The 23129-nt window shown below is 46.5% G+C and overlaps 1 protein-coding gene across 2 annotated transcripts in view; it reads left to right on the top strand.

Moving 5' to 3' along the window:
• WWC1 (WW and C2 domain containing 1) overlaps positions 1–23129 on the top strand; it is a 153896-nt gene that overhangs the window by 128677 nt on the left and 2090 nt on the right. The window contains exons 16-21 of one of the 2 annotated variants that reach the window (XM_047073130.1): positions 1394–1546; positions 4112–4203; positions 10899–11013; positions 12250–12414; positions 17864–17956; positions 21357–21590. In XM_047073130.1, the coding sequence (XP_046929086.1) occupies positions 1394–1546; positions 4112–4203; positions 10899–11013; positions 12250–12414; positions 17864–17956; positions 21357–21590 (852 nt within the window). Of the gene's footprint in view, positions 1–1393; positions 1547–4111; positions 4204–10898; positions 11014–12249; positions 12415–17863; positions 17957–21338; positions 21591–23129 lie in introns of both variants that reach the window. The other variant, XM_047073140.1, reaches the window with a different exon arrangement.

Raw genomic sequence — 23129 nt, 5'->3', positions numbered from 1 at the left:
GGTAAAACATTATGCAGAGCTGCTATGGCAACAAGGGTGGGGGTTTCTCAAAAAATTAAAAATAGAATTACCATACGATCTAGCAATCTCACAACTGGGTATATATCCAAGGTTACACCCAGTGATAGCAACATTCTTCACAATAGCCATGAGACAGAAGCAACCTAAAAGTGTATCAGTGGATAAATGGATTTAAAAATGTGGTCTCTTGATATAATGGAATATTATTCAGCCTTAAAAAGGAAAGAAATCCCGTCCCATGCTACAACATGAATGAACTTTGAGAACACTGTGTTAAATCACATAAGCCAGTCACAAAAAGACAAATGTTGTGTGATTCCACTTATAGGAGGGACCTAGGGTCATCAAATTCACAGAAACAGAAAGTAGAATGGTGGTTGCCAGGGACCAGGGGAAGGGAAGAGGGAAGTTACTTAATGGGTGTAGAGTTTCAGATTTCCAAGATGAAAAAAGTACTGGATATCTGTTTTATAACAATGTAACTGTATTTAACACTACTGAACTATATACACTTTAATTAAGATGGCAAATTTTATGTGACAACATGGATGGACCTTGAGAACGTTATATGAAGTGAAATAACCCAGAAAGAGAAATACAAATACTTGTATGATCTCACTTGCATGTGAAATCTATAAAACCAAACTCATAATAACGAAAAACAGATTGATCGCTGTCAGAGGTGGGGGGTAGGAGAAATGGGTGAAGGGTCAAAAGGTACAAACTTCCGGTCATAAGGTAAATAAGGTCTAACCATGCACTGTAGTCCGTGGGGACTATGGTACATAAACAACACTGTATTGCATATTTGGAAGTTGTTAGGAGAGGAGATCTTAAAGGTCTCATTATAAGAAAAAAAATTTCTAGCCATGAGGTGGTGGATGTAAACTTACTGTGGTGATCATTTCATAATAAATACCATGCCAAATTGTTTTTTTTTTTTAAGTAAACTCTATGCCCAACGTGAACCTCAAACTCAGGACCCTCAGATCAAGAGTCGCATGCTCTACCAACTGAACCAGCCAGGCGCCACCCAAATCTTTATGTTGTACATCTTAAACTAGTACAGTGTTACATGTCAATTACATCTCAGTAAAGCTGGGGGCAGGAGATGGTAAATTTTATGGGTTTTGTCATAATTAAAAAAAAAAAAAACATACGATAGGTGCTTAGTAAAGATTTGGTGAATGAGTAAACCAATGAATGAGTAAGTTAGTGAATAAATGAGTTATTGGAAATAATTAACAACCAGCCCTTTCCTCCTCCCGGAAGCTGCTATCTCATCTGGGGATGTTTCTCATACTCTCCCCAGGAGCCTTGTCAGAATATACCTTGTCAGCCCTGGTTTATGCCTTTTCCTGTCCTCCACTAGGGAGGTGCCCAGATCAGCCTGGCTGAGGTCTGTCGGTCTGGGGAGAGGTCGACTCGCTGGTACAACCTCCTGAGCTACAAATACTTGAAGAAGCAGAGCAGGGAGCCCAAGCCAGTGGGAGCCAAGGTCCCCACCCCAGGTCCTGAAAGCACGGTGAGTTGGGCCCCGGGTTTGCACCACCCTCCTAGGTGTGCAGCATCTGGATGGATGACAGGAAAAGCTCTCCCAGAATTGGAGATGACTGGGCCTCAGAGGTGGGGGAAGCAACAGAGGGTATTGGAACAAAGAAGATGATGAGATAGGAGAGACCTCTGCAAACGGGCAGGTAGCCCCCGATCTGCAACCTTCCCCTTCCTCATCTGTGTTCCCCCCTTCTGCACTTTGCTTGCCATGGTATAACTTGCCTGATGAAAACCTTAATTTATGATTTTTTTTAATGAAGTAGAAAAGGAAGGAGCAACCTGTAGAAGGTAGAAAAGTAACCTTTATTGAGATACTGCTATCTGCATAGTGGTCCATGGTGGAGGCTTGCTGTAAGACACAGCAGAAAACAACACTGACCGGGGTGTGTTAGGTGGGTGACAGATCAGTCATTTCACCGCTCTGAACCTCTTTTTTCATGCCAAATCCTTATCTAAAAAGGTGGTTAGGAAGGTTTGAAGAAGTATATGTGAAGAGCACTCTGTAAGTGCTTGATAAATGGTATCTGTTTCATTATTGTATATTTCTTAAAAATCTTACATTTGCCTATTTTGGGTTTAAAAATATGTATTGGTTTCATTTTAGTGCAATACACTTTAAAATGTCCTGGGGGGCGCCTGAGTGGCTTAGTCAGTTGGGCGTCCGACTTCAGCTCAGGTCATGATCTCGCGGTTTGGGGGTTCGAGCCCCGCGTTGGGCTCTGTGCTGACAGCTCAGAGCCTAGAGCCTGCTTTGGATTCTGTGTCTCCCTCCCTCTATGCCCCTCCCCTGCTCATGCTCTGTCTCTCTCTCTCCTTCAAAAATAAATAAACATTAAAAAAAATTTCTTTTTAATGTCCTGAAATTGTTTTCTGTACTTGGGAAGCTCACATCTGCTAGCGAAGATTCAACCAAGCAGTGAAGTTGCCCTTGGACATAGAGTGTCACAGCATACAGGATCCTTTTGGAATCCCAAACAGAAAGCGTTTGGGATTCAAATTAGCTCATAATTCTCTGTAGTGTGTCTTCCTTCTGTCAGTACTTGGTTACTTTGGACAGTCATTGCCCAGAATTTCAATGGAGAAGATGGGCTAGGTCAGGTGGTAAGGATAAGGGGAAGGATCAAATCTATTTCTCCCAACCTCCCTTCCCCTCCTCCTCCTCTTCCTTCTTTTTCATAATCCTTATCATTTCCTGCATTTCCTTTTTTTTTCTTTTTTTTTTAATATTTTTTTAAGTTTGTTTATTTTTGAGACAGAGGGAGACAGAGCATGAACGGGGGAGGGGCAGAGAGAGAGGGAGACACAGAATCGGAAACAGGCTCCAGGCTCTGAGCCATCAGCCCAGAGCCCAACACGGGGCTCGAACTCACGGACCGCGAGATCGTGACCTGAGCTGAAGTCGGACGCTTAACTGACTGAGCCACCCAGGCGCCCCTCCTGCATTTCCTTTTGTGTCAGGCACTGTCCTGTTTATTATGTGCCACTTACCAAGGCTCAGAAAGGTTACCTAAGGACATACATCCAATAAACAACAAAGCTAGGTCTTCCTCACTCCAAAAAGGAGTCCATGAGCTGGCAAATATCTTGAAAACATCCTCTACTTTCTGGAGCATGTCCTTGGGTAAGTGACACCAACCTTAGGCACAATTAGTTTCCTTGTTCCATTTCTCAAGGGAATAATCATAATCTCTATCTCTCAGAATAGTTGTAGAGATTATATAAGATGTTACACATAAGCTGTCTGTCCAGTGCCTGACGTATACCAGGCCTTCAATTGGTGTTAGTCCCCTGTTCCCTAAAAGAAAATTTCAGGGATTTTTCCAAGCTCTGGCCCACACTATAAAGGGTGTTTGCAAATTAGCCATGTGCTCAGAAAGCTACAAGGTCAGTTTTTGCTTTACTATGAGCTGCCATTTACTGAGTGCTAATTATGTGCTAGGTACTCTTCTTTATATATCTTATGTATATATTCTCAATCTTCATAGCAACCCTTTGTAGTAGTTATTAGAAACTACTCTGGAGGAAATTGAGTCTCAGATTAATTTCTTCAAGTCACACAGGCTTCCTCATTGTAGACACCATTCAGTATAGATGTTCTTCCTCCAGGAAGTCTTCCCTGAATGCAACCCCAACCTGACACTGCCATTGCTCTGTTGTTCCTAAATATCCAAAGCTTAACCTCTGGCAAAGTCCTTATCACATTGTTTCACATGATCACATTATTGACAGTTCATGTGATGGTTTCCCTGACTACGCTATAATCTCTTTACAGCGAGAGACCTATATTTCTGCCTCACTCAACTCCTAAACTTGACTGTCTTCCAAAAGTCTGTCTGTGCATACAGGAGTTATTCTCAGGAGAACCGCAAATTAGATGAACTAAGTGCTGTATTTCCAGTTTATAAGTGACCTTGGGGCAAGACACATACCCACTCTGGACTTCAGTGTTAGTCTCAGTTCACGGGGAAGTTCACACTCTAAGCTGTGATTCTTGCAAGTAGTATGCAGATGAACCCTTGGGCCTTTGTCTGCACAGGATGCCGTGTCTGCTCTGTTGGAACAGACAGCAGTGGAGCTGGAGAAGAGGCAGGAGGGAAGGATCAACACACAGACCCTGGAAGACAGCTGGTAAGTGAGGGCTCACTTGGGCCTCAGGAACTGATCTGGCGTGGACCTGGATGCAGGAATGAGCTCCCCAAACTCCAGGGCAACCAAGAGAAGTGTTCCCCTGGGAAGACAGAGAACCTCTCTCCTCATGGGTTCTCTATAGGCAACAAGGCGGTACAATTGACCCTTGAACAACGCAGGGGCTAGGGGCACTGAGCCACTGCATGGTCCAAAATCTACACAGAACTTTGACTCCCCCAAAACTTAACTACTAATAGTCTACTGCTGACCAGAAGTCTTACCAATAATATAAACAGTCCATTAATATAAACTTTGTATGTTGTATGTGTGACATACTGTATTCTTATAATAAACCAGAAAAAGGGAAATGTTAAGAAAATCAGAAGTAACTATTCAAAAAAAAAAAAAATCCACATATAAGTGGACTAGTGCACTTCAAATCCATGTTGTTCCAAAATCAACTGTGTATAGCCTGGTATGATAGTTCCCAAAATTTCTTCTCAGTTTGTCATTTTGTGAGCTATAAATCACTCATGCTAGGTCACGTATTAGTGTCTAACTTGACTCACACTTACGTTGGTAAAAAAAAAAAAAAATTTGTATTACTATAAATGGAAAGTAAATATCATCTGCCATAAATTGAAGATGTTTCAATAAGGAATTTCATTTGCATGCTGGGAACAGGGAGGAGAAATAATAGCCTTAAGTAAGATAGTTTATTGCTTTGTTACTTAAAAAGAAGAATATGGGGCGCCTGGGTGGCACAGTCGGTTAAGTGTCCGACTTCAGCCAGGTCACGATCTCGCGGTCCGGGAGTTCGAGCCCCGCGTCAGGCTCTGGGCTGATGGCTCAGAGCCTGGAGCCTGTTTCCGATTCTGTGTCTCCCTCTCTCTCTGCCCCTCCCCCGTTCATGCTCTTTCTCTCTCTGTCCCAAAAATAAATAAATAAAAAAAAAGTTGAAAAAAAAAAAAAAAAAAGAAGAATGGGAAGAAGCAATCCAGGCCTCATCTGTCAGCTCCATGGCATTACAGGGAACCCAGTGTCCTCCTCTATTTCTGCTTTGCTTTTCTTACTGGGTGACTGCCATCACTGAGGCTTCTTTCTAGCTCAAAATGGCTGCTGAGTCACCAACCATCAGGCAAGCATCAGAAAAGAGGAAAGACAAAAGAATGTGCCTGTATGCTTTTTAACCAAGGAGCATTCCTCAAAGTCCCACCCAGCAGTTTCTGCTTGGTTCTCACTGGCTGAGCTTAGCCATTTGGCCTACCTAACTGCAAGGGATACAGAAATCAGGGTTCTGTTACTAAGAAAGTAGAAATGGATACTAGGGAGACCATGAGCCATGTCTGCCTCAGAAGGTAACTGGAAAACTTAAATGTAATGAAAATAAAGCAAGAGCATTAAAACCCACCTAGACATATTGCTTGCTAAGGCTCCAGGCCTGAGGTCTTCTCTCTCCAGATATATTAGAGACATGCTTCCAGAGAGAGACTTCTCCTCGGTGTCCACAGAAGAACTGGAGACCGCGTTCTGTCTGTGTGGTTCAGTGCTTCTTAGTCTCTTGTATCCTGAAAGAAAAGTCTCAGTACACATTTAGGAAAAAATAGTATAGACCAGGATTCAAATCTTAGCTTCATGGTTTTTTGTGTAACCTTTGGCAAAGCATTTTTAACTTTTTCTTGTGGCGTGGCACAACACACAAAAGTTCCCCTAAGTGTACAGCTCAGTGAATTTTCAGAAACCAAACTACCCATGTGACCAGCATCCGCATCAAGAGGCAGAGCATTACTGGCTCTCTGGAAGCCCAGTCTGGGCCGGTCACTGCCCTCCACCACAAGGGCAGCCACTGTCAGGACAGTCATTCTAACCTTGGCTGAGCCTCGTCTGGAAAAGTGGGACGTCACACTGACTGAGTGGACTTACTGCAGACCACTAAAGGAAAAGCCACTATAATGAAGATAAAGCGCAAAGCTCATAGCGGACACCCAACAGATGGTAGAAATGATCATTCAGGAAATGAGAAGGAACGCCAGCTCCCAGCTAGGAAGGGAGAAGGCGAATCCCATCTCAGAAATGACCACAGCCTGTGAATTTGCCATTTGGGGGAAGTACAATTGGGCTTAAGTGCACGTGCTCTGAATTCAGACAGATAGGGATTCTGAGTCTTACTCAACCAGCTTCCTGTGGGACCCTGGGTCTGGGTGAGGCCTGAGCATCAGTAAGTTTTAAAAGCTCCCTGGGTGATCCTAATGTGCAGCCAGGGCCGAGAACCATGGCTTTAAACCTCCATTTCTGCCTCTGTGAAATACAGATTTAATGAGTGTCTACAACACATGGGGTATTTTGTAGACTCAATGGAATTATACATGATAAGATAAGCACTTAGCACAGACTTTGTCCCATGGGAAGCACTCAGTAGCTCTTCTGCATTATTCTGTTACAGCCTCCAGTTATACTTTTGGTCTCAGAAGGGGGTCAGCAAATGTTTTCTGGAAAGGTCCAGATAGTAAATGTCTGCTTTGTGGGCCCTGTGGATTCTGGTGCATCTATTCAGCCCTCCTGTTACAGCATCAAAGTATCTGTAGATGATACTTGCCATCATGTCCCCACCACTGAAGCTTTACTTATGGGCGCTGAAATTTGAATTTCGTGTAATTTTCACAGGTCATGAAATATCATTCTTTGTTTGTTTGTTTGTGTTTTTTAGCCATTTAAAAATATAAAAACCATTCACAGCTTGGGCTGTCCAAAACAGGCGGTAGGCTGGATATGGCCCACAGGCACACTTCTCTTTTACTGTTTATTTCTCCATGTGATAAAGGGTGGGGTAAGGTCCCTGAATTTTTATATGTTCATTTGTTTGTTTTAGGGCTCTCTCTAAATTATCTCAGTTTCTCTCTTTCTCTCTTTCTCCCTCCCTGTGTCCCTTTCTTTCCCCCTCTTTCCTCTCCCTTTACATTCATTTCTACCTCCCCTTTCCTTCTCCCTCTCTCCTCTCCCTCTCTCTCTCTCTCTCTGTGGCACACTGCTGTGCTAGGCTAGGCTGTGCAAAGGTCTGATGCCGGAAAGGCCCAGGACCTGTGTTCCAAAACCCTGGCACAAGATCAGTGGTTTCTGCCAAATTCCAAGCTTGTGGTGAGACTTTTCAAGCCATCCCCTAGCAACTGCCTTCTGTTCTCTATCCCTTTGTGGCCCCCTCTCTCCCCACCCCTGCCATTCAAACTTCCCTAGACACTGACTTACAAAGAGGACTGGGAATCCCAGAGCTGCTGTACTGGAGTAAATCCATCCACAGCACCCCCACCCCGCCCCCCTCCCCAGACTGGAGGCTTCTCTTGGTCCTGGAATGTTAACTAGGTTTGCTGTGCCTGCTGCACTCCAGAGTCATGTGTGGAGGTCCCCCAAAGACTGGCCCTCTGTGCTAATTTCCACTCTTTCTCTCTCAGCACCCAAGGGCCAGGGTACCATAGTTACTCCCTCCTTTTATTTTCTTAGGTTTCTTTAGTGCATATAATCACAAGACTGGATTTTTTTTTAAGATCCACAAGCAAAACAAAATTCTAAGAGTATTAGAAAATAAAAGAGAATATAATCACAATGCTAGGGTGAAAGTCCTTGTATTTGCCTCCTTGAGAACTTGTGTGTGTTTGTCTAGGGCAGAGGTTGAGAAATAGCATTGCTGGGCCTCAGGGCATGTGTGCTTTATATTTTAATAGGCATTGCAGAATAGTTCTCAAATAAGATTGTACTAGCAAATGCTCCTACCAGCAGCGATTAAAAGGACCCTTAAGCTACACCCTCTCCAATACTCAATATAGTCTAACTACAGTACTTAATCAAGAATACATATGTGTTTTATTTTAGAAGATACTGCTAAAGTGACTTCAGAGTGTAAATTGGCTGCTCTGATGTCTATTCCCTGTGGAGATATGCCTATTTTCCATGCCTTCACCAGCACTTGATATTATCTGATATCTATATATTTTGCCACTCTAAAGAGTGAAAAGATGTCTACTTTAATCATTTTTCTCTACAATTGAGTTTTTTTTTTTTTCCTTTCCAGAAATGTTTAGATCAGGTTCCCGGTCAAAAAGAAAAGACTTCTGTAGTCATTAAGCACTTACAGTGGAGTTGGACAGCCTTGGATTGGAAACCTGGCTGTACCACTTCGTGGTCTGTGACATGAGACAAGGCCTGTCAACCTCCTGATCCTCAGCTTTTGAATCTGTAAAATGGAGACGATAATTGCTTTCAGTGTTGTTGTAAGGCCTTAGCATAGCACCTGGCGCTTAGTAAGCCTTCATTAAATGCTGGTCAATGTGGCATCTGCCATATTCTTAGGGAGGTGCTCTTTGTGTGTTCCCATGTTCAGTGGTCCTTTTATGTGTAGATCAAGATGATGTGAAGCAAGGGTGGGAGAGCAAGGAGTCTCTGTTAGCACTGGTCCCCATCTAAGAACAGAGGAGGTTTTGGTCAAGCGACTGGGGCTGGAGATCCAAGATCTTTTCTCCCCATCAGGAAAATCCCAAGGGAGATTTTATTTTTGTCCACAGTCTCACTGAGCCAGCTGACTGGATGTCCAATTCTCTGCTTTTGGCTGGAATTCCTTTGACTCAGTATGGCAACTCTGTCTCCTGCTGATCAGAAGCCTGGCAGTTATGTATGTCTTTGAGAAGTAAAAATGGGACTAAAGAAAAATTAGCAATTAACAAATGCAGTCCCTTTGCCACAAGAACTCCTCCCAACCCTGGAGTCTGAAGGGAAAGAATCATTGTGAAAGATATTACCAAAAATAAACTCTTTGCAACAAATGGTACCAGAACACCATTGGATATCCATATAGAATAAAACCTTTGAGCACCACATACAAAAATTAATCTGAAATGGATCATATAGTAAAACTATAAAACTACTAAAAGAAAATATAAAAGAAACTCTTTGTAACCTTGAGACAGGCAGCGATTTCTTAGGACAGAAGAAACACAAATCATAAAAGAAAAAAAACTTGCCAGGTTGGACTTTATCACTACCAAAGTTCTTTGGAAGATACTATTTAGAAAATGAGGGGCGCCTGGGTGGCGCAGTCGGTTAAGCGTCCGACTTCAGCCAGGTCACGATCTCGTGGTCTGTGAGTTCGAGCCCCGCGTCGGGCTCTGGGCTGATGGCTCAGAGCCTGGAGCCTGTTTCCGATTCTGTGTCTGCCTCTCTCTCTGCCCCTCCCCTGTTCATGCTCTGTCTCTCTCTGTCCCAAAAATAAATAAACGTTGAAAAAAAAAAATTTAAAAAAAAAAAAAAAAAAAAGAAAATGAAAAGACATGCCACAGACGTGGAGCAAATATGTACGAAGAGTTCATATCCAGGAGATGTAACGAACTCTGACATCTCAGTAATAAAATGACAACCCAAGTTTTAAAGCAGGCCACATACTCTGACAGATACTTCACGAAGGAAAATATACGAATGGTCAGTAAATGCAGGAAAGTGCAAATTAAAACCACAATGAGATATGAACACACCCCCAGCAGAATGACTGAACTTCAAGACTGACAATAGCAAATAGAGATGAGGAACTGAAATTCTCATAATATTGTCGGTGGGAAAACCAGTTTGTCAGTTTCTTAAAGGGGTAAACCTATACTTACTGTATGATCCAGCTCTACTCCTCGGTATACATCTGTTACGGTCTGAATTGTGTCCCCACCCGCCCATCCAAATTCATATGCTGAAGCTCTGACCCTTGCTCATACCTCAGAATGTGACTGTAATGTAAAGATGGGGCCTTAAAAGAAATGAAGAAGTTAACATGAGGCCATCAAAATGTGGGTAGGTCCTAATCTGGTATGGCTGTTGTCCTTGTAAGAGGAGGAAATTTGGGCACAGAGAGACATCAGGGATGTGCACACAGAGGGAATACCACTTGAGGACATCAAGAAGGTGGTCATCTGCAAGCCAGAGAGAGAGGCATCAGAGGAAACCAAAGCTGTCCACATCTTGATCTTGGACTTTTAGCCTTCAGAACTGTGAGAAATAATTTCTGTTCGTTAAGCCACCCAGTCTGTGGTATTGTGCTGTGGCAACCCCAGCAAACTAATACAATAGCCAAGAGAAGTGAAAACCTGTATCTACATAGAATTGTAGGTGAATGTCTTTAAGAAGCTTTATTCATAATTGCTAAGAAATGGAAGTCATTGAAGCGTTCATCACCTGATGAATGGCTATCTGAATTGCGATCTGTCCATCCTATTGGGAATGCTACTCTTCAATAAAAAGAAGTGAACAGGCACCAGCATAGTTCAGGGACAAAAGAGCACACACTATCTGATTCCATGTATGTGAAATGTTAGAAAACTCAGATTCAATCTGTAGTGACAGAAAGCTGATCAGTGGTGGGCTTGGGATGGGGACAGATTAAATAGGAAAGGGTACAAGAAACCTTTCGGGGTAATGGAATGTTCTGTATCTCAAGTGTGGCAATGACTACACAGGGGAATACATGGGTCAAAACTCATGAAACTGTACAGTGATAAGAACGCATTTTGCTGTATGTCAATTAGACCTCACTAATTTTTTTGGTTTGTTTAAATGTGTCCTCGGTTGTGAAAAGGCTTGGAAGCCCTGCCCTGGGTGCATTTAAAGACAGGTGAGCAGCTCAGAGTGGTCTCTGGGCAGGTAACCAAAGCTCTTTGTCATCACAGGAGGTACGAGGAGACCAGCGAGAACGAAGCAGCAGAGGAGGAAGAGGAGGAGGGAGAGGAGGATGTTTTCGCTGAGAAAGCCTTGCCGCATAGGGATGAGCACCCAGCATTAAAGGTAGGCAGAGCCAGGGAGGCAGAAAGGGCTGTCTTGGAGAAATAGCTCTCAGTGCTTGAGTCTAGGCATTCCGAAAATGCTCCTCCATCATCAGGGGACAGGCCCTTGGGACAGGGTGACCTGCAGAAGGTTGCAGAGGAGTGTCCTGCCTGTATTTGGGGTCATCTCTGACAATGAACCACAGGAGGCTGGCTCTCCCCTCATCTCTCCTGCCCTCCACAGCTCCCCTGTTTCTCTGGACTGACCTAAAGCTTGGCAGCCAGATGAGTCTGGGTTCAGATGCTGGCTCTGCTACCCTCTTGCTGTGTAGTCTTAGGCAGGTGCCTTCATCCCTCTCCAGCCTTCATTTGCTCATCTCTAAAATGGAGACCATAATACTGACCTTGCAGACCAGCTCTGAGGTTTCAGAAGAATGTATTTCTTCATTTGGATCTGCCCAAAGTGCACTAGGAAAAAGGAGTCCAGTCAGTTTCCCCTCACCACCTCCTTCCCTGCTGCACTTAGGGTTACACACTATAACCAGCTTCACTCTCCATAGAGGTCTCTCTGTTTTTTCCACCGGCAGGAAATAGAGCACCCCATGGTGTGCAGGCAGGGTTGGAGTTGCAAGTTGTGCACTGCACAAAGGTACCTGGCCAAGAGGGGCTGGAGAAGAACTTAGGGCTGCCTTCCAACAGCTCCCCACCAAGAGGCCATAATTTCTCCAGCCAAAGCAGGCACCTTTTTCAAAATTCTAGAAAGCACTGTCTTGCCTAACAGGACCCTGCATTTAGATGTTGTCGTTTGTCTTTTGCCAGTAACTATGAAAGGATGGTAGAAAACCTGAATGCCGAGTTTAAAATAGGAGATTTGCAGGTTGCCTCCAAAATTCCAGGAAAGCACTTGGCTGCAGCAGGGGAGGCCTTGGATGTGGCTTTGTCAAAATGTGGTTGGCATATAAGTCCTGAGGGTATGAAGTTGAGGACATCCATCCATATACTGCTCACGTGAGCTTGTTTGGGGACTGAATGTGCTCCAGCCCACAGGAGTCATGGAGGAATAGGGGCCAGCACTTGGGGCCTTGGACACTGTCCTCGCTGGCAGGGCCAGGGCCTAGGAAGCCCCCAACTATGTCTGTGGGCCAAAGTCCACATGACAGGAATGGGGATGGCTAGGGAGTTAGCCCCACGAGTCTTGGGCTGGGTGGCCTATACACTGTGGACACAAGTGGCCTCAAAGCTCTGACTTCTTCTTCAGGTGGACAAAGAGACCAACACAGAGACCCCGGCCCCATCTCCCACAGTGGTGCGGCCCAAGGACCGACGGGTGGGCACACCATCCCCAGGGCCGTTTCTTCGAGGGAGCACCATTATCCGCTCTAAGACCTTCTCCCCAGGACCCCAAAGCCAGTATGTGTGCCGGGTAAGCAAATGTGTGGTACTGCCCTCCTCCCAGAGTACCTGCTTCCCATAGAGTGGTGAGTGTTTTCAGCCTCACAGAGTTCTGGGTGCAAGTTCTGGTTACCCTCACTTTGTCAGGTATCCTCAGGAAAGTTAATACCTCACCTCATGTGGAATTAATAGACTGACTTCAAAGGATTGATTTAGGGACTCCATTAGAGAAAGTGTAGGAAAAGCTTGGTAACCAGTACGTGGCCAATTTTTAATAATTCCAACCAACTGTCCCCTCCTTGTTTACATCCTGCCCTTCCCTTCTACACCACCGCTTGCTGAGGTCAGACTGACCCCTCACCATCCCTGAGCTGGCATTTCTTCCCCACTCCCATGGCGATCCGGTGTGCAGCCCGAGGTTGCAAAAAGGCAACATGCCCGTACCATTTAGTCACAAGTTTGGTTTTAATTGAACCTGTTGCCAACACTGAAAACTTAGGGAAGGCAATTAAAAATGAAATAAAAATGAAGACATTTAACATAAAATTCTAGTTTCTCTTGAAAAAAAAATAATAAACTGTCTGGCACCATGGGCCACACATTGTCTCATGGCAACAGCTGGCTGGAGCTAAGCAGTGGGGCAGCTTCCCTTAGATGATTGGAGAAGAGCAGCTTTCAAGTTCCCTCTGGCCACCTGGCCCTCTTTACCTATTTTGGTTGCTAGCCTTCTCCTATAGGCTGCCCTGGAGTTCAGAAATCCTGCAGGAGGCTCTTTCCCTCATGCCTTTACCTATCTCATTAGTCTGCCCCTTGTAGGCCAGCCTCCATCTTTCATCCTGTAAGTGAAGGGTTTGAGCGCTTACCACGTCTCAGTGGTTCCCAACCTTCCTCAGGGATGGCACAGATATGACACATGCACACCTTACCTGAGTCCTGGGCTCAGTGGTATGTCAACATCCTTCCTTCCCCTCTGCACAGAGAACCAGCGAACAACAACTGGAAGCATAAGCAGAACCTTCCTTGTCTAGTGATCCAGTAAGTCATCACAGAAGGAAAGGCCCATGGAACCCGCCTGCATCAACCTGTCAATTAACCATCTATGTTATTTGGGAAGGGGAAGGGGATATTGAGGGGCATTTTCTTCTTCCTTTTTTTTTTTTTTAAGCTTATTTATTTATTTTGGGAGAGACAGAGTGTGAATGGGGGAGGGGCAGAGAAAGAAGGAGAATCCCAAGCAGGGTCCGCACTGTCAGCACAAAGCCTGATGTGGGGTTCGAACTCACGAAACTGTGAGATCGTGACCTGAGCTGAGATCAAGAGCCTGACACGTAACCGATTGAGCCACCCAGGTGCCCCGAGGGATATCTTCGATGTCTGATATTCAGTATCCAAAGCCAGAATTATATTGGAGAAGCTAATTTTTTCATAATATGGCAGTGTAACCAACTTACTAGCTACTTGCCAGTTATTCCCCACGTCCCTCCCAGAAATAAACAGAAACCCCTCCCTTCTGTGTCAAGCCTCTAGCTAATCGTTTGAGCTTGTCAGCATCTGCCCATTGGCTGCCTATCTTGAGAAAGGTACAGAGTTTCCTGAAGTCACTGAATGTAAGTTTGATGTTAGGGAATTCCTGAATCACAGCTGAAGAAGAGAAAAATCCCAACTCATGCTGCAAGTGTGAATAATTTGAAAGATTTAGAAAAGCCCTTAGGGTAATGGAGAACACCCTCTGGTTTTGGCAAAATTGCTGTTTTTGTGACTGTGCCCTGGAATTCAAACACAAAGTGAAGAATGTCACTTGACAGAAAAATCACACCAGAAGAAATGATTGATTCATTCTTTTTCATCAGAATTCGAACGCAGTTGTAATTTTGTCAAATGGAAGATAGAAGGTAATAACTCTTATAAAGTGTTTCTCTTTTCCAACTAAAGTCTCAAAGTTTTTTCCCCAGTACTTACTAGTAAGATTCTGGTCCCCTGTTTGGATGGACTCCCTTTCAGCGGCCCTTTCTCAGGACTGGCATTTTCACATAACAAGGAGTTCTGATCCTATTTATTAAGCATCTATAACACACCTAGCATGACGGTGGGCCCTTCCCATATTTCATTATCTGGACCAGTTTCCAACCCGGCAAGGCTGCAAATTAAGAAATTCCTAGGCAGCATGCATCACATGCAACAGATGGGAAGGGCCTTTCGTATGGCAACACCACAGTGGCATAAAGCAGAGAAGCAATTACCATTAATTTTTGTGGAAAACGTTTTTAGCCCTTCCAGACCTGAAAAATAACCTCTCTTAGGCTTTTCTGATGCCTTACGATGCATCCTGCTAAAAGATGTGCAGAATTAATGGAGATGCTCACAGACACAGTTCAAGGCTGTGGCAGCCTGATGCTGAGATGCTCGGTGTGGTCCTGGGGAAGGAGCTCAGAGGTGCCCCTGTCACATTCAGGGTGCCGCTGCCTCCATGAGGGCTCACTGCAAAAGAAACACTAGGTGTTGTTTTATCTTTTTGCCTTTTTCACGAAAGTAAAAATCCTCCTTCACATGTCTTTCAACTAGTGAAAACAGGCACCAATGTAGGTCTTTTGTAAAAGCAAAGTGGCATAACATGCACTTTCAAAAAGCAGGGATGCCAGTATTTTTCCTTTTTGCTTTCTGACTGTCCCACTTTAGCCGCAGGTTGTCTCTTTCTTGTAAAATTTTACTGAAGGCTGCAAAAAGAGGCCAGTGGTACAACATTTTTCCTGAATTTTTCCCTATCACTTCCCTGAAAACCCTGATGGCATGAGGTCTGGTGACAACTTAACCCTCTGTTTTGAACCCACAAAATGAATATCACCACACTCCCCACAGGAAATACTGGGGTCTGTGCCCCAGCCTGCCCCCAGTACACAGCCAGCTCCATGTTTTCCAGTCTGGGACTCTGGCACTCCACTTCCTACCATTAAGTCCTGTGCCAATCAGGGTTCTTAATGGCAAACAGTGGAAACACACTGTGAGCAGTATATGCAGGAAAGAATTTCCTGGAAAAGAAACTGAGGAGCTCACATATTCATTGGAAGGTTGTAGAACCAGCCTCAGAAATCAGGCAGGAAGAGGGGCAGGCCAGACCACAGCTAAAATCATCCCACAAAACCAGTCTAGTGAGGATAATACCAGTGCTGCTGCCAGACGTGGCCCAGCTGGTCCCACTCCTGCCACAGGGTTCAATATTGATCCCTCCCCCTGAGAGTCCTGACCCTATAGGAGGCCAGGGAAGCTGTGGTTGCTGCTGTGGGCACCACTGCTCACCAGGGATGGCTTCTCCCTGAGATACTCCCAGAAAGGGCACGCTCATTGAACAAAAGCAAGTGGTCTGGTGAAATCTGAGAGGCACAGTAACAGCATTGGGTCCAGCTAGCCAGATTATGATTCAAAGCCTGGGCAGTTGCATGCAATGGACAGAGCCTAGTCCCACGCCTGCTTCTAGCTGCAAGTGAGACCGGGAAAGCAAGACTCTGGTGCTTCCAGCTTCCTTAGTGGAAGGTGGGCTTTGTCTCCTACTGTGAGTCAGAAGGTGGGGATTTCCCCACCCATGGAATGGAGTTGCAAATGCTAATAAGCACCATTTCCTTACAAAACAAACATTTTCTGTGTCATCTAATCTCAGCAACAACTCTGCAGGGCAAATCATGTTTACCCCATTTCACAGATGCAGAAACTGAGACTCAGAAAGTCAGAGTACTGTCCTCTGGGTCACACAGCTTATTAGGTGCAAATCCAGGGGTCTGACCCTAGAGCCCACAGCCCTTCTGTTACTCAGAGCTACCTCCCAAAAACTTCCCTTGCCCTCTCCCAGGGTACATAGGAATAGTTTACTTTGCTGGCCTGATGCCACACTTCTGCACACCAAGTGTCCTCTGCTGGGTATCTCCCTTCTTTGGTCATCAGCACAGCCTGTGTCATTTGATTAGTTGCCCTGGATTGGTCCCCTACTGAACTTGAAGTCCATGAGCATAGGGACAATGTGTTCCACTCCCTGCAGTTCTCCACGACCCCTGTGTATTTGACACTTGCACAATCACCAGCAGTGTTGTCATGTGTTGGTTGGCTCATCCTGACCTGATGAAAACAGGCCTTCCAAAATTCTCATTCCTGAACTAGCTGCCCAGAACTGTCAATTATTTCACCTCTTTGTTCCTAGTGTCCCTAACCATTACATGGAAATAATAAAGCAACAGTATTCTCTACCATGTCTGAGAGTAAATGCAACCAAACATCTTCACATAAGGAAAAATTAAGGCTAAGGACCTAATGTAGTTTTCATCACTCTTTTCTAACATCATCTTTAGTCCCAGAACAACTATGACATAAGGATCAGTTGTCCTGATCGGTGTTTCTAGTTGGTATCACACACATTCCATGAGTGCTAGCATTGGCCTGGAGCAGTGTGGGCCAAAGCCCCCTCCTGGTATGAAATCCAGCTAGTCCGTTTGTACAAATCCACCCCAGTCAAGATGGCCCACCCCTCCTTCTCTAGATCCTTTTTATCTCTGAGCCCTCCGTGCATCCTGGGGGCCAGGAGGGGACCCAGCCTTAGAGTCAGATTGACTGGAACTTGAACTCTTGTTCTGATGCTCCCCAGCCATGTGGTTTGTAAAAGTGTCTTAATCTTCCTGGGCCTCAATTCCCTCCATTGGGATTGTTTGAGGATTAAATATAACTGTCCATAAAGCACATGGCATGTATTGTTACTGTTACTCTGTTTCTGATTCTGTAAAGACTGCCTCCTGCAGTAGCTTTTGTCAGTTACATCCCTGGGGTTGCCCGTGTCCATGTGCGTCTGCACTGCAGGACTATTAATATCATTATCACTAGTACTTATCTGTAACCACAAAAGCAATGACACAAACACTCAGGAGAGGCCTGAGAAGTGAGCAGACAGCTGCCTGCCAGAACAAACAGGCTCTGCGGCATCTGCCTGCGGCCATCCCACCACCTCAGAAATGTGACTTGAGAAAGAAGCCTGTGCCCTGCACATCCTGGGCTGGGCTGCCCTTCCAGCCTCCCTCTCCAGTCCTCCGCTGTCTGGGGCACTCTCAGTAGAAAAGCGTCCTTCCTGATCTCTGGCCGTGGAGGGGGAGTGTTAGCCCTCTGGGGAGAGTCCAGATAACTGAGTGATTGAAGGGAATCTGAGGAGGGCAGGAGCTCACAGAGCCGGTCTGCCCGGTCTTATCTCATATTTCATATTTCTCATGTATCTTGACAGCCGCTCCATTTGAGCCATCAAGGCGGGCTCTACAGGTGACAGGGAACAGTGGATGCGAACAGGCCTTGGTGTCGTAGGTCCGGGGGGCATGAGATGTTGGCGTCACACTGTCTGGTGTCAGCCCCACTGTGCTGCCAACCACACGGGAACCCCAACACCCTTCTGGCCCCAGCGTGCCTTCCAGATGTACTCTGGCCCCAATTAACTTCCCAGGACTTTTTTCCTGCAGCTGAACCGAAGTGACAGTGACAGCTCCACGCTGTCCAAGAAGCCACCTTTTGTTCGAAACTCCCTGGAGCGGCGCAGTGTCCGGATGAAGAGGGTAAGACAGTCACCTCAAAGCCGTTTGTACACCTGCTCCGCCATCATTCCCACCCCTCACGAGCACAACCCCCCTGTCTGACCATTTCTTCTCAGCCACCAGTTTGAACAATGTTGCTTTTGCATCAAGTCATTAAGAGCTAACCAACTCAAAATCTCACAGTCACTGATGGAAGCCTGCCCCTTGCTCCACTCTGCTCAGCGTGACATCCAGCTGACCGAGCAAAGGTTCTGACAGCCCTCCCTGCTGGCAGAGAAGCCAGACACCTCCAAGCAGCAACCGGGAACGGGGAGGTGCAAATGGGTTTCTCTCGGTCCGGCTGGAAGAGCACTAGGGAGAGGCCATGAGCTGCCTTTGCAGAGAAGGTCCCACCTTGCCTGATGGAGGCTTGGCTCAGGGATGGGGACCGAGTGGTGTTAGGCAAAGGACTGGCTCCTGGTATGGACTTTGTTACCAGTCAGAGCTGTAGGGGATGCAGACAGCCCTTCCCACTCTGGGCTTTCAGCACAGACTCTACAGCAGCTCTGGTGAGTTTGCAGAACCAGAAGAAGCAGGAGTTAGAATGTCAGAAAGACAAGCAGAGAGTGCAAAGCGAAAAGAACATGCAGGGAGAGAGAGTACCAGCAGCACCAAGCACAGGAACTTCCTGTGGACCTGCTGCAGACAGAAGAGTCAGGAATAGGACCTTTGTCTATCATCACCACCCCCCAAGGCTCCAGAAAGAACTAGAGAGCACAGGAGAAAGAAGGCCATAGGGAAGGGCAAAAGTGTTGGCGGCAGGGGCCTGTGGACATGGCTTCAGGTGACAGGGATGGCCCACCGCCCACCTGGGGCCCCCCTCCTCCAGCCCTGTCTGGTGCTGCAGGGTCTCTGGAGCACCAAGAGTCCTCTAAGGAGGTTCCTGATGGTGCACATTTCCCAGGCCACACTCCCAGACAGTCTCATTCGGTAGCTGGGGTGGGGTCCTGGAAACTGCATTTTGATAAGGCAGGTGTTCCATGATCCACACCTGGAGAAAGGCCTCCATGGAAGCTCCTACGTGCTCCCCCTGTGGTTCCTACAACTCCGTGTCAAGACAGGCCTGCACAATTTCCCCCTCTTCACCTCTTTTTCCCTTAGCCAATGGGAAGACTTCCTGACAGAACCCTTGCTGGATCTGAGCCCACGTTTCCTTCAGATCCTAACTCTGTTCTGAGAGGCAGGAGAGTCCCGAGGCTGGGCCAGGGCCCTTGGGTCCTGCAGTCCCTCTTCCCCTTGCTGCCTGAGCTCTGTCTCTCTCTGCTTCGGCCTGTCCAGGCAGGTTTCCAAGGCTGGACATCAGTCAGAACAAAGCAAAAGAGCCTCATGAGTTACTCTGAGAACTTGAGTCACACAGATCACTCAACTGAATTTCCTGACCCTGCTCCTTTATGAACACACACTAGATGATGGTCTCCCTCAAAGGGTATTATAGAACTTGAACTTGTGCACTGAGCTGTTTCACGGTCCCAAAAGCATGCTTGCCAGCCTTAACTGAGGATGGCTCAGCTCTGGCAGTAATGTCTTATGTGCCATCTCTCAGATCAATCTGTTAGTCATTATGTTTGGTTTCTGTTGCATAACACATCGCAGCAAACTTAGCAGCTTAAAACGATACAAATTCAGGATCTCATAGTTTCCACAGGTCAGGAATTCAGGCACAGATAGCCGGATTCTCTGCTCAGCATCTCATCAGGCTAAAATCTAGGTGTTGGCGGACTACATCCTCATCTGGAGTTTGAGTAGGGAAAGATTCACTTCCAGGCTCCCCCGGGACATTGGCAGAATCCCTTGTCTTTTCTTGCTAGATGCAGGAAATGGATGAAAAAGTCATCCTCACGTCCTTGCCATGTGGCCCTTTTCACAACACACATTGCTTCTTCAAGGCCGGCAGGAGATCTCTTTCCAGAAAGGGCCCAGTTCGCCTCAGTGGATGAGGTCAGGCCCACCAGGAAAGTCACCCCTTAATCATGGGAGTGCTATCCCATGGTATTCACAGGTGCCCCCAGCCCTGAACTGAAGAGGGGGCATTATACAGAGAGGGCGTGCCTGGGGTAGGGGGTGGTGTTGGTGGTGGGAAACTTGGGGCTGGTTTAGAATTCTGCCTCCCTCAGTCAGCCATTTTTAAATCATTATTGTTTTGTGATAAGAGAAGGAGAAGAAACGGTTGTATTACTGGGGATCTCGTCCATACAGATAACTGTATCTGTATGGGTATAAGAGGAACTCAGCTCAAATTTAGCTGGAGAGTGCAAAGGAGAATTCACTGGCTCATTAGTGGAAAACCCCAGAATGCTGGACCTGCAGGCATGAATTGATCCTTTGTTGAGACAGTGTCCTCAAGCCCCAGTCCCCCTCTCATGGCACTGCTCCCCCCAGATAGCTTAATTCTTTTTTTTTAATGTTTATTATTTTTGAGAGACAGTGCAAGCGGAGGAAAGGCGGAGAGAAAGGGGGACAGAGTATCCGAAGCGGGCTCTGTGCTGACTGCAGCGAGTTCGACGTGGAGCTCAAACTCGCAAACCACGAGATCATGACCTGAGCTGAAGTCAGACACTCAAACAACTGAGCCACCTAGGCACCCCTAGCTTAATTCTTAAAAAGGGTCACACCGTATGGTAGGAAAGATGGGCACGATCAGTTCCAGGTTGATATCTTGTTGGCTTAACAAACTGTGTGTAAAGGATGCTCTTTTTTCCCATGGCTTTTTTTTTTTTTTTTTTTTTTTAAGCAAAAGTGCCGGTACTGGAGGTTATTGGCTAGGCTTAGATAACATACTCACCCCTGAAACAGTCACTGAGGTTCTCACTGCCAAGTTTCGGGTCACATTCCCGTCCCTGAAGTCCCGTATGAACCACCATGTAGGTTGAATGTGAAGTAGGAGTGGATCCCCAAGGGAAGATGAGGGCACTGTTACTGCAAGGGGAAGCAAGTGCTGGACAAGCAGAACCAACACTCATCCATTACGGGAACATAAAGTTGAGAAGACCTAATGTCTGCCCTCAAGGGAGCTCAGACCTGCACTGAGGAAGAAACAACTTCAGAGCAGGATAATGACAAGAACTCAAGTGTGAATCGGGGCACTGAGAGCAGGGCAATCAGGCAGTGTGGAGGGTGAGCAGGTGGTTCTGGAGCCACCTGCCTGGGGAAGAATCTCAGCTCTACCTCCCAGCGCCATGCCTGGGACATACAGGTGCTCAACAGATAAGCTGTGGGAGTGGGAGAAATCGACAGGCTCTGGGGGAGGGCGAGCCCCATTTTTGAAGGAGTGGAAGCCTGCGGTTGAACACAAAAGGGTATTTGAGGGTCAGGGGAGCAGTTTGTAGGGGCTCACTGAACCCAGCCCTCTAATAACCAGTCAGAGCTATGCCTACCCCTGCAGCCTTCATCCGTCAAATCCTTGCGAGCTGAGCGCCTGATCCGCACATCACTGGACCTTGAGCTAGACCTGCAGGCGACCAGGACCTGGCACAGCCAGCTGACTCAGGAGATCTCAGTGCTGAAGGAGCTCAAGGAGCAGCTTGAACAAGCCAAGAGCCATGGGGAGAAGGAGTTGCCACAGTGGTTGCGTGAGGACGAGCGCTTCCGTCTGCTGCTGAGGATGCTGGAGAAGCGGGTAAGGGCTGTGCAAGAGGCAAGGGAGATGGCTCCCTCTGCCCTGGGGACCATCTGCTGCTGCAGGGGAGGGAGACCAGAGCTTTGGATAGCTCCTACAATCCTGTGACCCACTGAGAGTTTTCCCAGGGCCCCCCATGTCCATCAGCAAAGGGACCAAGGAATCCCTTTGCCCAGTAAACTTTATTAACTCTTGATCTGGGTACCAGACCCTTTTGCTGTATTTCCCTGTTTATGTGTGCAAGGCCTTATTATTCACATGTATATTCATCAAACATCGGGTATCTAATCTGCGCTGGGACACACACTTTATAATAGAGTAAATACAAAATGCTGACCTGCCCCAGTGTCTGCCCAGTGTGGTCCCACAGAGTGGGCATCTCCAAAGATACAAGTTTGCATGTGGAAGAAGTCCCTCATAGCATGAGAACTCCCCATGGCCACTGCTCTGGGTCACCACCTAGAGGGGAGGAGGGCAGGGGAAATGCCAGTAGAGAAAGGGCACGGGCATCTAGATGCTGTCCCTCAGCAACACAGGAGGACTTTCCAGTTCAGAGAGCTCCAAAGCAGCAGTGGCTTAGGGTCTTTTATAACCCTGGGCTTTATCTTATCAATGGCTAGCAAAGGGTACAGCTTCATGGGGTATGTAGAGCTGGCAGTTTCTAAATGGCTAAAAAAAAATCTGAGCTATATTTAAAGCAGTTGGTGGGGGTGGCTCAGCCAGTTAAGCATCTGTTGATTTCAGCTCAGGGTTGTGGGCTCGAGCCTTGTGTTGAGCTCTGTGCTGGGCATGAAGCCTGCTTGGAATTCTCTCTCCCTCTTCCTCTGCCCTTCCCTGGCACGTGTGTGCCCTCTCTCTCTCTCTTTCTCTCTCTCTGTCTCTGTCTCTGTCTCTTTCTCTCTTTCAAATAAATAAACAAATAAATAAAGCAATTGGATGCGTAAAACTTGACTTTGACACCAGTGGGCTCGTAAGCTGACAGGTCCCAGCCTGTCATGAAGAAATAACAACATATGGTCAATACACAGAGTCCATTTTCAACTCATTTATATACTATCTGCCACTCCTGGACTGTCACCCATGGCAGGCATGACCTTTGCTAGTTTTCTCTGCTCACAGCCGAACCGTGCAAAAAGAACCTTACAGAAGATACTTGCCTGGATTGTTGGGAGAGCCATTAGCCGAAGCCTCAGCTCTTAATACAGGTGATAATGCCTTAGAGTAGGAAAGTGGTGGTGAGCTTCTAAAGTCTGGACTGGCCTGAGGACTTCAAATTGACTCTGGTAATTCAGAAGTTCCAGAAACATTGGGGCACCTGGGTGACTCAGTCGGTTAAGCATCCAACTTCGGCTCAAGTCATAATCTCATGGTCTGTGTGTTCAAGCCCCACATCAGGCTCTGTGCTGACAGCTTGGAGCCTGGAGCCTGCTTCAGATTCTCTCTCTCTCTCTCTCTCTCTCTCTCTCTCTCTTTTTCTCTTTCTCTCTGCCCCTCCCCCACTTGTGCTCTTTCTCTCTCTCTCTCAAAAGTAAACATTAA

The sequence above is a fragment of the Lynx rufus genome, unplaced genomic scaffold (genome assembly GCF_022079265.1).
Source record: "Lynx rufus isolate CCGP_SWC_20201006 ecotype Redwood Valley unplaced genomic scaffold, mLynRuf1.p SCAF_1, whole genome shotgun sequence".
NCBI classification, from domain to species: domain Eukaryota; kingdom Metazoa; phylum Chordata; class Mammalia; order Carnivora; family Felidae; genus Lynx; species Lynx rufus.
The sequence above is the reverse complement of the archived record's forward strand: the minus strand, read 5'-3'. Positions and strand labels throughout refer to the sequence as shown.